At 39.8% G+C, this 14,896-nt stretch overlaps 1 protein-coding gene across 5 annotated transcripts in view; it reads left to right on the forward strand.

Moving 5' to 3' along the window:
- PHF3 (PHD finger protein 3) overlaps positions 436–14,896 on the forward strand; it is a 75,685-nt gene continuing 61,224 nt past the window's right edge. The window contains exons 1-2 of one of the 5 annotated variants that reach the window (XM_021089294.1): positions 437–786; positions 13,880–14,148. Coding sequence is in view for 2 of the 5 variants with exons in the window: in XM_021089288.1 (XP_020944947.1) it covers positions 13,905–14,148 (244 nt within the window). In the remaining 3 variants the exon portion in view is untranslated. Of the gene's footprint in view, positions 787–13,879; positions 14,149–14,896 lie in introns of all 5 variants that reach the window. The other 4 variants (XM_021089288.1, XM_021089312.1, XM_021089298.1 and 1 more) reach the window with 4 other exon arrangements.

A 14,896-nucleotide genomic window follows, 5' to 3' on the forward strand; every position in this document is an offset into this window, starting at 1 on the left:
CAAAAGAATTGGGAGATCCTCTGAAAGGTCGAGGGGACCCCTCTGGGGATCCTGTGGCCACACTTTGCGAACTGCTTAGATCAGGAATATTTCTGGGAGGAGGCAATTTGAATCCTGAAAGCAGACCAACTAGCTAACAGGGTCAAGATGAGGGCGAGGTGGTACACGAAGGGGCTGTTGTGCAAAGTAAGCAGGGATTCCTGGGCAAGGGGCTCGATCTGCCCCACCCTAGCCCGCCATTCTGGAACACACACCCAATTCATAAAAGGTACCCGAGGCAGATTCGCCCATCTATATCACATGAAGTAGACAGCCTTAGTGGTTACTACAGTCCTGAAAAAGCGACTGGTTTCAGCCTCAGCCCGGCCCGCAGGCGGTGCCGCGCCCTCAGAAGCCCGGGGGCCCACAGCGCGCAGGCGCGGCGCGGCGCGGCGCGGCCCCGGAACGGTAAACAGTGTGGTCACGTGACGCGACCCCGCTCCAGCCCCCCGCGCCGCCGCAGCCGCACGCTGATGGCTGCGGGGTCTCGCGCCGCCGCACGGTCCCCACGAGGCGAGCGGCCTTCGGGCTCAGGGCGGCGGCGGCTGCAACGAGGATAAGTAGGCGGCGCGGAAGCTAGGACGGTGTGGCCCGCACGGCCGTCCGGACCGTGAGGAAGAAGAGGCTGTGGCAGCGACGCCTGCGTCCTGCGCGTACCCCCTCTCGGCGCGGCCGGCCCCCTCCTCCTCGGCGGCGCGGCCACCATCTTCCTCTCGCTGCCAGTGGTAGCGCTCGTCGGCGGAGCTGGTGAGTTGCGGTGCGGCGGCGGCCGGGCGGCCCTCCCTTCCCCCAGCCCCTGCCCCACGCCCCGCACCCCGCACCCCGTGGCCAGCAGGCCTCCCGCGGCCGCACTCCGCGCCTTTCTGCCGCGCAGCGGGAAGGCGCTTCTCCGGCCTCTTGCGTGACGCCCTCGGCCCGCCCGCGCCGTCTCTGCCGTAGAGGGCCGTTTGGGCTTGCGGCGGCGGGGCCGCCCGGCAGAGGGTCCGGGTCGCGGCCTCCCCTCCGGCTCCAGCGCCTGGGGCCTCGGGGTGAGTCCTGCCGCCGCGCGGGCGCGCAGGCCTGGAGGTACGGCGGGCGCGTCTGTGGAGGCCCAGGCCGCAGGCCCCGACCTGGCCCTTCGGCATCCAGCTCAGGGCCTGGGTCCGGGCAGCCGGCGCTGGCCTTGGCAGCAAAGCCGGACTGGGTTCCGGCTGGTGAGGACCAGGAGTTGGCGCTCCATCCACCTTCTGCGACCGCGCGCTTTTGTGCTCGGGACCCAAACTGTCGACTCCCTTTGCATAGTTTGAAATGAGATGCCTGGAATCTGGCCTTCCAATAATACGTGTGATTTAATGAACCACTTGTCGATACGTGGGTGTTTATGGTGCTAAACAACTGATCACCTGACGGGGGGGGCGGGGAGGAGGAGAAAGGGAGAGAATATTAGTACTCGGCACTGTCCAGTGCCCCTTCTCGCCCCTAGCAATGTGTTGCCGAGTCCGATGACTGTTTTCCATCTTTGGGTTTTGAAGTGCTATTTCCCAAAGACTATGATTCGAAGTAATTTGTGTGATTACTGGTGTTATTTAGGGGTCATTTGCATAATATGATCATGGATAGTCATTCATGCAGTGGCAGCAGTGCTTTAGTATCTTCCTAGTCCTGATCTTCATTACGGGTAGAGATAACGTAATTTAAAATAAAACATCGGTAAGTGAACCATTGCAAGTAAGAACTTTACCATTTTAAGTTGAGGGGAGAAAAGATACAGTAAACTACTTAGGGAGTACTTTGTTCCATTTAGTTACTATTTCGGGTTCGAACTTGTCTTCTCTTTCCTAAACTGGTTGAGATCTCCCCAAACTATGCCTCCATTTCTCATTCATTACTTGCCTTTTTTTTTTTTTTTTTGATTCTTGAATAAAGTGTTTGGGATTGTGAAAATGTTTGTAGATATGTTCGTTTTTCTGGTAGGAAAGAGACATGAGTTAAATAACCAGGAAATCTGTACAGCATTCTTCTGTTTTTGAATTTGTATCTTTACTCCAGAGCACATAAAAGGTGTTTTGTTGTGAAGATTGTTTCAAATAGTGATTTTTTAACCATCATTACCACTTAGACCTTTGCTTAATTTATTATTTTTTCTCCCCAATTCCTCTCTTTACTGGCCATATTTTACAATGATGAGTTTTCCTTCCATCAGCATCTTCATCATCACTAAAGTATATACTTTATGATTGCTCTAAGCTGCACACAGTCCTTCCTTAGCAGCAGAAAGACATCTACTCAACTGAAGTGAGCCACTTTTTAAGTATACAGAATTACAGCCTTAGATTTTAAGTTTTATTTGATAGCTGTACCAGAGATTTGTGAGAAGGATAACACATGAGTTAGTAATGGGACCAGTTTTTTCCCTTTTCCATGCATGCATTCTTCCTAGGCCCATTTATTCAAGAGCATGAAAATGTAAATTATTATACTGCTTTTACATCCTGTGGGAGAATAGTGAATTTCCTTAACAATCACCCAGAATTAGTTATGCATTCCATACTGTTGGTTGGGATAGACGTCAGACTGTCTAGCTGATCCTATGATGTACTCATCTGTTGGATATTCAGATAAGTCAAATGTACAAGAAATGGTTTGTGTAAATGTAAGTGAAAAATAGCTTTGGTTCAAAGCAACTTTCAGGATAGAAAAATTGAAATGAAGTTGTCTTTATTAATCACTGAAAACCATAATATTAAAAATTGAATTGTATTGAGTATTGGAATCAGGAAAGGTGGGTAATTTTTGACTTATACGTATTAATAAATACGTATAATAATAAATAGCGTACTAATAAAACTTTTATTGATAACATTTGAACGCAGCAAGTGACAATTGGATTACTGCAAAGTTGTCTTGAGTAGATTTTTACATAGTATGGATCATACTTAGAAAACTTGGTAAATATAAATTGTGTACACAGTTTTGGTTTTGGGGTACTAAAATATAGTTATTGGTTATCTTCCTTGACATGATAATGTGGTGATTTCCTTTTTGATACATTTGGCTTTCTTAAATGTTTGGTTTTCTTGACACAGATTTCTTATGAGATCCTTTTTACACTTAATAATTTTTGTCCTCAGGTAAGATCTTTTCTTTTTTTGTAATGAGGGAGTGAGGTTTATTGATTAGCCTCTCAGGTTGGTGGGTTGCTGATAGTTACTTCACCACACAGTGGCAGAGAGTGCAAGGTTCTTGGAGTGCTGATCTCTAAATATTTTCATTCATCCACATTTCATTAGTTCTTTTGGACACATGGTGTCTGGATTCCTTTTCTGGAATAGTACTTCTTGGGCTCAAGTTCTTTCATTTCTTCATTCTCAGCACCCTCTGAGAATCCTGAAGTGTCTTTTCAGAAGCATAGACATTTTTTAACTAGGAAAATGACTGGCAAATTGTTACACATTTATGATACTGTTGCTTTTTTTTTTTTTTTGCCTTTTTTTTTTTTTTTTTTTTTTTTTAAAGGGCTGCACCTGCAGCATGTGGGAGTTCCCAGGCCAATGGTGGAATAGGACCTGCAGTTGAGTCAGAGCTGTAGCTGCCGGCCTTCACCACAGCTGTAGCAAGGCCAGATATGAGCCACATCTGCGACCTACATCACAGCTCAAGGAAACACCAGATCCTTAGTCCACTGAGTAGGGCCAGGGATGGAACCCGAACCTGCATCCTCATGGATACTAGTCGGTTTTGTTCCCTGCTGAGCCACAATGGGAACTCCTACTGTTGCGTTTTTGAGAGCAGTAAAAAAATTCTTTGTTGCCCATTGATTACACAGGCAAGGTAATTGAGAGTATTGATTTAATTCATGTTTGAGACTCAGCTTGTTTGTACTCTCACGGAACATAGTCTAGGCTGAGAAACCAGATTCAGAAATGAGATGTTAAATCATTGTATTAGAGTTAAAAGAGAAAGATATGTCAAGACTTAGAAAACACATTGTATGAGGAATTTCTAAGTGTATAGGCTGGACAGTTATTGCCATACATTGTGTATTTAATGTAGATCATTTTTTAATGGTCAAGAACTTAAATTTTTATGATCTTTTTTTTTTTTTTTTTTGTCTTTTTGCCATTTCTTTGGCTGATCCTGAGGCATATGGAGGTTCCCACGATAGGGATCAAATTGGAGCTGAAGCCGCCAGCCTACGCCAGAGCCACTGCAACTTGGGATCCGAGCTGCATCTGTAACCTACACTACAGCTCATGGCAATGCTGGATCCTTAACCCACTGAGCAAGGCCAGAGATCGAACCCACAACCTCATGGTTCCTAGTCGGATCCGTTAACCACGGAGCCACAACGGGAACTCCTTTATGATCGTTTTTATAATGGAGAAAGGTTGAAGAGAAATAGCTAAGCAAAAACTCCAAAATCATATCTAGAAGTTTTATCTTTTGACACAATCTAACTTTATTAGGTAAAATTTTGAATGGCATAATAAGTAGGTTGTACATTCATAACTTGTGTGAGTGGGCCACATGAAAACATTCTAAAATTGTAGACTGAAAATAAATAGTGAAATTTGTAGTTGATCACTTCCAAAATGATGTTTTTGTATATACACTGAGGTTAGCCATTTTATTTTTTATGTGTAGGGAGTGGCTAAATGCATATTTCCTATTTATTTTGGAAGTGGGTATGTCATTTGGTTTCCATTATTTTAAAGAGTTCATTAATGGTATATTAACATAGAGATTGTTGTGCCTGTAGACTGCATAAGGTATAGTAAGTTTAAAAGTGCAGGCTCAGAAATCTCACTACCTGGAGTTCATTTTGGCTATATAGGCATACCTCGTTTTATTGTGCTTTCATGATAGTATTGCGTTTTTTACAAATTGAAGGTTTGTGGCAACTGTGCATGGAGCAAGTCTATTTATTGGTGCCAATTTTTTAATAGTATTTGCTTACTTGCAAGTATTCTCTGTCACATTTTGGTAATTCTCACACTATTTCAAACTTATCCATTATTATTGTATTTGTTATGGTGATCTGTGATCAGCGATCTTGATGTTAACTACTGCTGTTATTTTGGGGCACCACAAATCACACCCCTATAAGAAGGTGAACTTAAATTCTAAATGTTGTGTGTGTCCTGACTGCTCCACTGACCAGCCATTTCCCATCTCTCTCCTTCTCCTTGGGCCTCTCTATTCCCTGAGATGCAACAGTATTGAAATTACACTAACTAATAACCTTCCAATTAAGTGTCCAAGTGAAAGAAAGAGTCATATGTCTCTCACTTTAAATCAGAAGCTAGAAATGATTAAGCTTAGTGAGGAAGGTGTGTCAAAAGCTGAGAAAGGCCAAAAGCTAGGTCTTTTGTGCCAGATAGTTAGCCAAGTTGGGATGCAAAAGAAAAGTTCTTGAGGGAAATTAAAGGTGCTACTCCAGTGAACACATGAATGAAGAAAGTGAAAAAGCCTTATTGCTGATATGGAGAAAGTTTTAGTAGTCTGGGTGTAAGATTAAACCAGCCACAGCATTCTTTTAATCTAAAGCCTAATCCAGGCTAAGGCCTTAACTCTCTTCAATTTTATGAAGGCTGAGAAAGGTCAGAAGATACAGAAGGAAAGTTTGAAGCTAACAGAATTTGGTTCATGTGGTTGAAGGGAAGAGGTCATCTTTATAAGATAAAAGTGCAAGGTGAAGCAGCAAATGCTGATGTACAAACTATAGCAAGTTATTCAGAGGACCTAGCTAAGATAATTCATGAAGGTGGCTGCACTAAAGAACAGATTTTCAGCATAGTTGAAAGGCTATAGAAGCAGCTTTCTTTTGGAAGAAGATACCATCTAGGACTCACAGCTAGAGAGGAAGGCAATACCTGGATTCAAAGCTTCAGAGCACAGGCTGAGGAGTTCCTACTGTGGCGCAACTGGATTGGCAGTATCTTGGAACGCTGGGGTGCAGGTTCCATCCCTGGCCTGGCACAGTGGGTTAAGGATCTGGCATTGCTGCATTTGTGACATTGGTTGCAACTGCAGCTTGGGTCTTTCTGGTATCTGGCCCAGGAACTGCATATGCCGTGGGGTGGCCAAAAAAAAAACAAAAAACAAACAAAAAAAAAGGTTGATACTCTTGTTAGGGGCCAGTGCAGCTGATGACTTTTAAGTTGGAAGCCACAGCTCATTCACCATTCTAAAAATTCTAGGGCCCTATGCTAAATCTGCTCTTCCTGTGCTCTGTAAATGGAACAACAATGCTTGTATGACAACGCATCTGTTTACAACATGATTTACAGAATATTTTAAGCCCATTCTTGAGACCTACTGCTCAGAAAAAAGAATTTTTTTTCAAAATATTACTACTCATTGAGAATGCACCTGGTAACCCAAGAACTCTGTTGGAGGTGTACAGTGAGAATAATGTTGTTCTCATGCCTGCTAGCACAAAACCCATTCTGCAGCCCACAGACGGAGGAGTCACTTAGACTTTAAAGTCTTACTATTTAAGAAATACATTTTGTAAAGCTATAGCTGTCATAGTGATTCCTGTGATGGATATGGGCATAGTCAATTGAAAAACTTGTGGAAAGGATTCACCATCCTAGCCATGAAGAACATTGGTTTGTGGGTTGCCCACCTGGTGGGTGTGGAATTTGCTTGTATTTCGAAAGTGCCCTTCCTCTTGTCTCGTGGCTTCTTTGTCTTTGGGTGTAGGATATCTTTTTTGGTAGTTTCCAGTCTTTTTAGTCAATGATTGTTCATCAGTTAGTTGTGATTTTGGTGTTTTCTTGAGGGAAGGAATGCTCAAGTTCTTCTACTCTGCTGTCTTTTCTCTGAATGTTTGTGATTCATGGGAAGAGGTCAAAATATCAAAATTAACAGAAGTTTGGAAGAAGCTGATTCCAGTCCTCAAGGGTAACTTTAAAGGGTCCAAAACTTCAGTGGAGAAAGTAACTGCAAATGTGGTAGAAATAGCGAGAGAACTAGAATTAGAAGTAGAGCCTTAAGATGTGACTGAATGGCTGCTGTCTCATGATCGAAGAAAGTGGATTCTTGAGATAGAATCTACTCCTGGTGAAGATGCTATGGAGATTGTTGAAACAGAGGTTCTAGAGTAGAATAGTACATAAACTTAATTGATAAAGAGACTGCAGGATTTGAGAAGACTGACTCCAATTTTGGAAGAAGTTCTACTGTGGGTAAAATGCTATCAAACAGCACTGTATGCTACAGAGAAACCGTTCACAAAAGGTAGAGTCACTTGGTGCACCAAACTTCATTGCTATCTTATTTTAAGAAATTGCTACAGCCACCTTATAACCTTCTGTAGCCATCACCCTGATCAGTCAGCAGCCATCAACATCAGGGCAAGACCTTCAGCAAAAAGCTTACAGCTTGCTGAAGACTCAGATGGTGGTTAGTGTTTTTTGTTTGCTTGGCTTTTTTTTTTTTAAAGTAATAAAGTTTTTTTGTTTTTTTTTCTTCTTCTTCTTACGTCTTTTTGACTTTTCTGGGGCTGCACCCATGGCATATGGAGGTTCCCAGGCTAGGGGTCCAATCGGAGCTGTAGCCGCCGGCCTACACCAGAGCCACAGCACCTCGGGATCCAAGCCCTGTCTGTGACCTACACCACAGCTCACGGCAACACCAGATCCTTAACCCACTGAGCGAGGCCAGGGATTGAACCCGAAACCTCATGGTTCCTAGTCAGATTTCTTGACCACTGAGCCACGACGAAAACTCCTTTTTTTCTTTTTAAAAAATTCAGTGAATTATATTTATAGTTGTACAATCATCATCACAACCCAATTTTGAACATTTCCATCCCATAAAGTATTTCTAATTAAGGTTTATACATTGTTTCCTAAGATGTAATGCTATTGCACACTTAGTAGACTAGTATAGTGGGAGCATAGCTCTTATATGCACTGGGAAACCAAAAATTGATGTGACTTGCTTTCTACTGTATGTGATATTTACTGTATTGTGGTGCTTTAGAACCAACCCTGTAATATCTTTGAGGTGATTTTGGATCAATTATGTAATGGTCTGGGCCTCAGTTTGCTCATCTCCAAAATAGAGGTAATAATTGTACCTACCTCATGGGATGGTTGTGAGGAACTAATGAGATATGCATGCAGTACAGATGGCATAGAGCCTGGCACGTACATAGTATATGCTAAGTGCATGTTAGCTTGGACTGTTATTACCTAGGCCATAGTTTTAATGAGCTACTTGTACTGTTTGTGGTTAATCCAAACTGCTAATGCTTCTCATAATGATAGTAGGATATAGTTGTAAACTTTGAAGGCAGCTCTTTCTTACTAATGGCTAAGTGTAATTCTGCTTTGCCAGTTTCAACTTTACACTTAATAGTTCTTTTTTGAGGCTTTTAGGTCTGCTTTGGTCTTAGTATGGCAGTCATCTTGGATTTTTACATATATTTTTTCCCCTGTTAAATTCAGTAACAAAGTTATGATCCTTGATTTTTCTTGTGAAGTCTTGCCAGTAGACTCTGCCCAATGAAACTGGACCAGAATTTGAAATGGGTGATGAGGTTGCATCGCCTTGTAGAATTGTACTTTGTGGAATTGTATCACATCACATGTCCTAACCATTTAGTGACTTTCCTTGACCTTGTCCTGGGAGGATAACCTATCATTCATCTTTAATGTTGCTGTATCATGGTGGGGAAGAACTGACCTTTGTGTCAGAGTGGATTGAGTCCCAGCTTTGTCACTTATTGACTCAGTAATATTGGATGTAACTTAGCTAAGCTTTAACTTCTCTTGTAAATTGAGAATAATAATAATAATAATAATAGCTGCCTAATTGTGTGACTGTGAAGTTTAATGGCATTGTACGTTTTAGTAGGGTGCCTGTCTCATAATAAACCGTCAATGAACTTACTGTATGAAGAGATAACACAGGGTAGTGGTAAGGCGTCGACTCTTGAATGAATTTTTCTCGGTTCAGATTTCAGCTCTACCTCTTAATATATAGCAAGTAATTTAATCACTCTTACCCCAATTTCATTTTATTTTTTATTTTTTTGTATAATCAGGATTAAAACACAGCATTGTGAGGGTTAAATTAATAAATATAGAGCAGGATTTCTTAACCTCAGCACTGTTTTTTTTTTTTTTTTTTGTCTGGATAATTCTTTGTGGTGGGGCTTTCCCTGGTGCATTGTAATATATATATTAATTGATTATTTTCCCTGTTTATGGCTGCACCTGAGGCATGTGGAAGTTCCAAGGCAAGGGGTTGAAATCGGAGCTGCAGCTATTGGTTTGTGCCACAGCAACACTGGATCCGAGCCACCTCTGCGAACTGCACAGTAGCTTGTGGCAACACCAGATCCTTAACCCACTGAGTGAGGCCAGGGGTAGAACCCGAATCCTGGGAGAGACCAAGAGCATTGGGTCCTTAACTCGCTGAGCTGCAATGGGAACGCCATCATTGTAGTGTATTGACCAAAATTGTCTCCATACACGGTCAAATGTCATCTGGAAGGGCTTAATCCCCTCTGATTGAGAACTACTGACATAAAGCCTGTTGACTACTGCCTGGCATGAAGTTTTATATTTTATCATGATTTTAGTTCTTTTTTTCCTACCACTGCCAATGCTTGTTAGAAACTTGTTAATAGTAAGCATGTCTGACAAATTGACAGCTTAATTTAAACTATGGTATAGGGGTTGGAAGGCATCAAACAGTTCCATTCCCAGGGCCTTTGCATTTAGGTCTTTGCCTGTAGGCTGTTTGTCATTTATGTGTGGATCACTCTTTAATTTCAGGTTTTGTCTCACACTTCACTTTTATTAGCAAGGCCTTCATTTACTATCATACTTAGAATGCCCTCCTCCCATCACTATTACTGTGTTTAACATTATTCACAGATTTTTTAATCTCCTGATAATATTTCTGCCCCCACCTCCAATATCCTCTCCCCCCGCCCCCCACATAGCTTTGATAACTTTAGTGACTTATTGTGTGCTTTTTTTAAGGAGACGGTATAAAAAATACATAGTTTTACTTTGAAGGTGTTTCTGAGAAGAATGCTTAGAAAACAGTATATGCTGTTTTCATCAGTGTAGACTAAATTTGGCTGCAGTATAATTCTCTTGAGTTACAGATGAAACAAATGGGAAATGTTTTTGAACTCATTATATTTTATTTGGGATGTTAGTACCAATCCTTCTATTGAATTCTGAGTCTTTCTAAATGGTCCATTAGGACCAAGTGCTGCTGTTCATAATTGGCACCTGCTGTTCCTTTGCCTGGAATAGCCTATGGACCTTTAGGATGCAGCTCACCTATCACCTGCTGAGCCCTTAAGTATGACCCTTCCGTTTTTTGCTGTGATGTTTATGTGTTGTCGTATTTGTCTATACTTTGTTTTGGATTATGAGTTCCTTGAATTTGAGACCAGGGATTGTTTCATTGGTATCCTTATAATAGTACTTCATAGTAGGTACTTGATAAATATGTGAATAAATGAGTACTTTTGAATTAAGCAAATTATCCAGTTCTCTGACTTAGCTGGATACCTCTTATTGTCAGCAAACTTGAGGTGTGACTGTGAACCTATAAATAATTTCTGTGATTTTAGCATATATGTATTCCCAAGTTAATAGTATCAATTTAATCATAAATATATATCATTAGCCACATCCTAGGTAGATTTGTCATGTTTTAATTATTAAATTTATAATGCCAAATATAGGGAAGCATTTAAGTAAAATTTCAGTGTAAGAAACCAGAATTTGTTTAAATCAACCAGTTTGTTTAACAGATACTGAATCAACTCTTAAATTTTTCCTTAATTGGATCTGGTTATCTTTGCCTATCTACATGGCTAGGTGTTCCAAGGCATTGCATTTTAGGTTAGTGGTTTTTTTTTTTTTTTTTTTTTTTGGCTTTTCAGGGCCACACCTGCGGCATATGGAGGTTCCCAGGCTAGGGGTCAAAACGGAGCTTTAGCTGCTTGCCTACACCACAGCCACAGCAACGCAGGATCCGAGCCACATCTTCAACCTACGCCAGAGCTCACGGCAATGCTGGATTGTTAACCCACTGAGAGAGGCCAGGAATTGAACCTGCAACCTCATGGTTCCTAGTTGGATTAGTTTCCGATGAGCCAAGATGGGAACTCCAGTTAGTGTTCATTTTTAAAAAAGACTTTTTTTGGAGTAGTTTTAGATTTATAGAAAAGTTGCAAAAATAGTATAGGGTTCCTATACTGTACTATTCTGACCTAATGATAGTACCTTCATCAGAAATATTAGCTAAACCCCAGACTTAATTATGATTTCACCAGTTTTTCCACTATCCTTTTTTTCCATGACCCAAATCAGGACATCACATTGCATTTAGTAGATTAGTGTGTTCATGTTAAGTTAATGTTGTACAGTTGACTAACATTTGTTTTACAATTTGGCATGGAGATTTTTTTATTTTATTTTTGATACTGAGCATTTGATGTCTAAAACTGATTTTTAAAAATAAATTACTGCTCTATACCTCCATTCAGTGTTACTTTTAAGATAATCTTGTGAGACGGCTGGATGCTATGATTTTTGGCATTCTTCCCCTGGAATTGGCCCCAGAGCTTGTTGGAATCACTTGTGAAAATTATGTCTTACCAATTTATAACACTAGTCTTGTGTAGAAATTGCCTTCTTTGGACCCATAAGTTTGGGATGCTTTATACACTATTTTGTCTAGGAAAATTCCCATTTTCATTGGAACATTAAAGGTGTCTTGCACCATGATAGCTGCTCAGTGAACTTTTGTTGAATAAATTAAAGGTATTATTAAAGAAATGTAACTTTGTTACACAGTCTTTCTTGACATTTGACCACCAATGCTTTTGTCCTAATCTGCTTATTTAAATCCAGGGAAACACACCTCATATAAGTCATACTACTCCCCCCCCCAAAAAAAAACATACTGGAAAGTTAGGTTCACCCATCTTATTTACAGTATGCTTTACCTTTTTTTTTTTTTTTTTGTCTTTTTGCTATTTCTTTGGGCCGCACCTGCGGCATATGGAGGTTCCCAGGCTAGGGGTCGAATTGGAGCTGTAGCCACTGGCCTATGCCAGAGCCATAGCAACACGGGATCCGAGCCGCGTCTGCAACCTACACCACAGCTCACGGCAACACCGAATTGTTAACCCACTGAGCAAGGGCAGGGCTCGAACCCGCAAGCTCATGGTTCCTAGTCGGATTCGTTAACCACTGCGCCACGACGGGAACTCCCACTTTTTTTTTTTTTTAAATTGATCTTTAAAAACTAAATGTTGTCTACTATTGAGATTTTAAAAATTTTCCGTAGGCTCTGAAGGCACTTTTTAGTAAAAGAGTTTGAGTTGTTTTACTAATAGTATCATTGAAAAAAAATATTGCTCATTTAGTTGACTATTTAGAATGGTCTGGTCTTCCGTATAGCTTTGTGATTTCGAGCTGTGTAACTATACCTTCTGAATGCTTTGAGTGTCCCCAGCACTTGAAAGTACACAGGCAGAAGTTGGTGCAACAGAAAGACTGACCTTAGGTGAAGTTGTGGAATTTACCAGATGTGTATTGGCTATGAGACTGAGTTGGGTGCATTGTCACAGATTCAGCATATCATTTTTGTAAGAAACGTTAACCATTTGTTTCTATAGCTGGAATTGACTTTTTTTTGTTTCATTTGAGGTGCAGTTCTGAAGTGGAGGTTGTTTTGGTTTGTGGTATACTTTGGATTCTAGCATATTCAGATAAAAAACTTTGTTGGTAGTTCCAGGTACTTAATTTTGTAAACATTTAGTAACATTTCTGTAAATTATTTTTATTTACCAGAAATTTATTTATTATATTAAAATTTATTTGGAACGTAAAAACATCTGTGCGAGTAGTGATGACATATGATAATCGAGCCTTTCTTAGGTACTGAGTGAGATCAAGTAGCGTCAGGGAATTAAAACATTTTCTGACTTTTCATCAGCATTGTATAGCTGCAGTTTTCTGGTAGTGTTATTATTGGAGAATGCGTGTAAGATAATCAGCCAGTCAGTCAAATAGTTAACTTTTTTTTTTCAGTGCTTGTTAATATTTAAATATGAATAAGTTCCAGAATTTGAGAAGAGATACTGAAATCCTGTATTTAGAAGATAATTATCTTTTGTGAGAGTGAGGAAGTTTTGTTGTTTGCTTGTTATTTATCTCATTTTATCCTAAAAGGGGTTTTCTGCAAAATGTCTGTATATACAAGTCTGTGCCTGAATGTGTGTAGTTTTTTGAGTTTTGATTTGTTGGGTTTAGTTAATAGTTTCTTTTCATTTTTTCCCCTTACCCTACAAAAACCCTTTTTGTCTCTATATTATCTTTCTTTAATTTAAATGCATTGTAAATGAAACAAGGCTGTTTTATAATTTTAGTGGATATGGGACAATAAATGATTTGATTTTAGCTCTTTTATATAGACTTACTGTAAAAACAGTGTCTGAGTCTTAATTTATGAAAAGATTATGGTTAAAAACATAAGGTTTTTATGGTTTAAGTCATGTAATTCTTTCAAATGTATCAAGTTAATAGACTACATATACATAGTTTTTTTCCCCCTAAAAACAATGAATTAAACATTTATCAGGATCTCTGGTAAAATAAAATTCTACATGCATGATGAAGAAACATTATTTAGCAAAAATTTGTTCTACATGTCCAAATGTATATTCAAAAAATGAGGATTTTTTTTTTTTTAAACAATGCAGAAATACCTAAGTGTGTTCGTAGACTCAAAACTATTAAAATAATTTGGTTTTAGGTGATTTTCAATTGATAGCTTTATTTCTTATGGTATTTTTTTTGTCTTTCTATAGGGCTGAAAGACACACAGAAGTCTTCATGGATATAGTTGATACATTTAATCATTTAATTCCTACTGAACACTTAGATGATGCCCTATTTCTAGGATCCAACCTGGAGAATGAAGTCTGTGAGGATTTTAGTACAAGTCAAAATGTCTTAGAGGACTCGCTGAAGAACATGCTCAGCGATAAGGATCCTATGCTAGGATCTGCAAGTAACCAGTTCTGTTTGCCTGTTTTGGATAGCAATGATCCCAATTTCCAGATGCCTTGTTCAACAGGTAATTCTTACTTTTTTTTTTTTTTTTTTTTTTTAGTCTGCAATTTAAAATAAAAAGAATTTTCAGCAGTTTTTTTTTTTTTTTTTTTTTTTTTTTTTTTTTGGATGAGGGTAGTGAATTTAGGACTCTGAATTTAGAGCTCCTTTCTAGGTATCAGAATTAGAATTTAGAATCTAAATTTTCTTCCAAGAAATATAGGAATTATCTTCGAGGATATTATGGCTATAGATAGGGCAATCGTATGATTTATCATCCAAGGTGAGATGCTTTTTTGAGAATTACAAGGGGTGCTGTTATTAATTACATTATGACAACAGCTATAAATTGGGACTCTCCCTAGCCTTACCAGTTGGGACATGATAACATCCTAGGGCTGTTGGAGTCAGGGGGAATGGCTGAATTGACCTTTCGCAGCACCCCTCACGGCCCTTCAAATTTAATATATTGTGTGCTCCCATTTCAGATCTTTTAGTATTTTGTGCTTGTATCTCAAAACCAGAGAAAGAACTCCAGACCTGTGCTGTCCATAGTAGCAAACTCCTAGCCACATATAACTGTTAATCACATGAAATGAGTCTGGTCTTAATCAGGATGTTCTGTAAAAGGCACATTTGATTTTAAATATGCTTACTTTGAAAAAAGAATGTAAAATATTTTATCAAATTTTTGAAATGTAGACTACATGTTGAGGTGTGATGTTTTGTATAATTTTGGTTAAAATATTTCATTAAAATTAATTTCACTTGTT

This window comes from Sus scrofa, chromosome 1, assembly GCF_000003025.6.
Source record: "Sus scrofa isolate TJ Tabasco breed Duroc chromosome 1, Sscrofa11.1, whole genome shotgun sequence".
NCBI lineage: Eukaryota > Metazoa > Chordata > Mammalia > Artiodactyla > Suidae > Sus > Sus scrofa.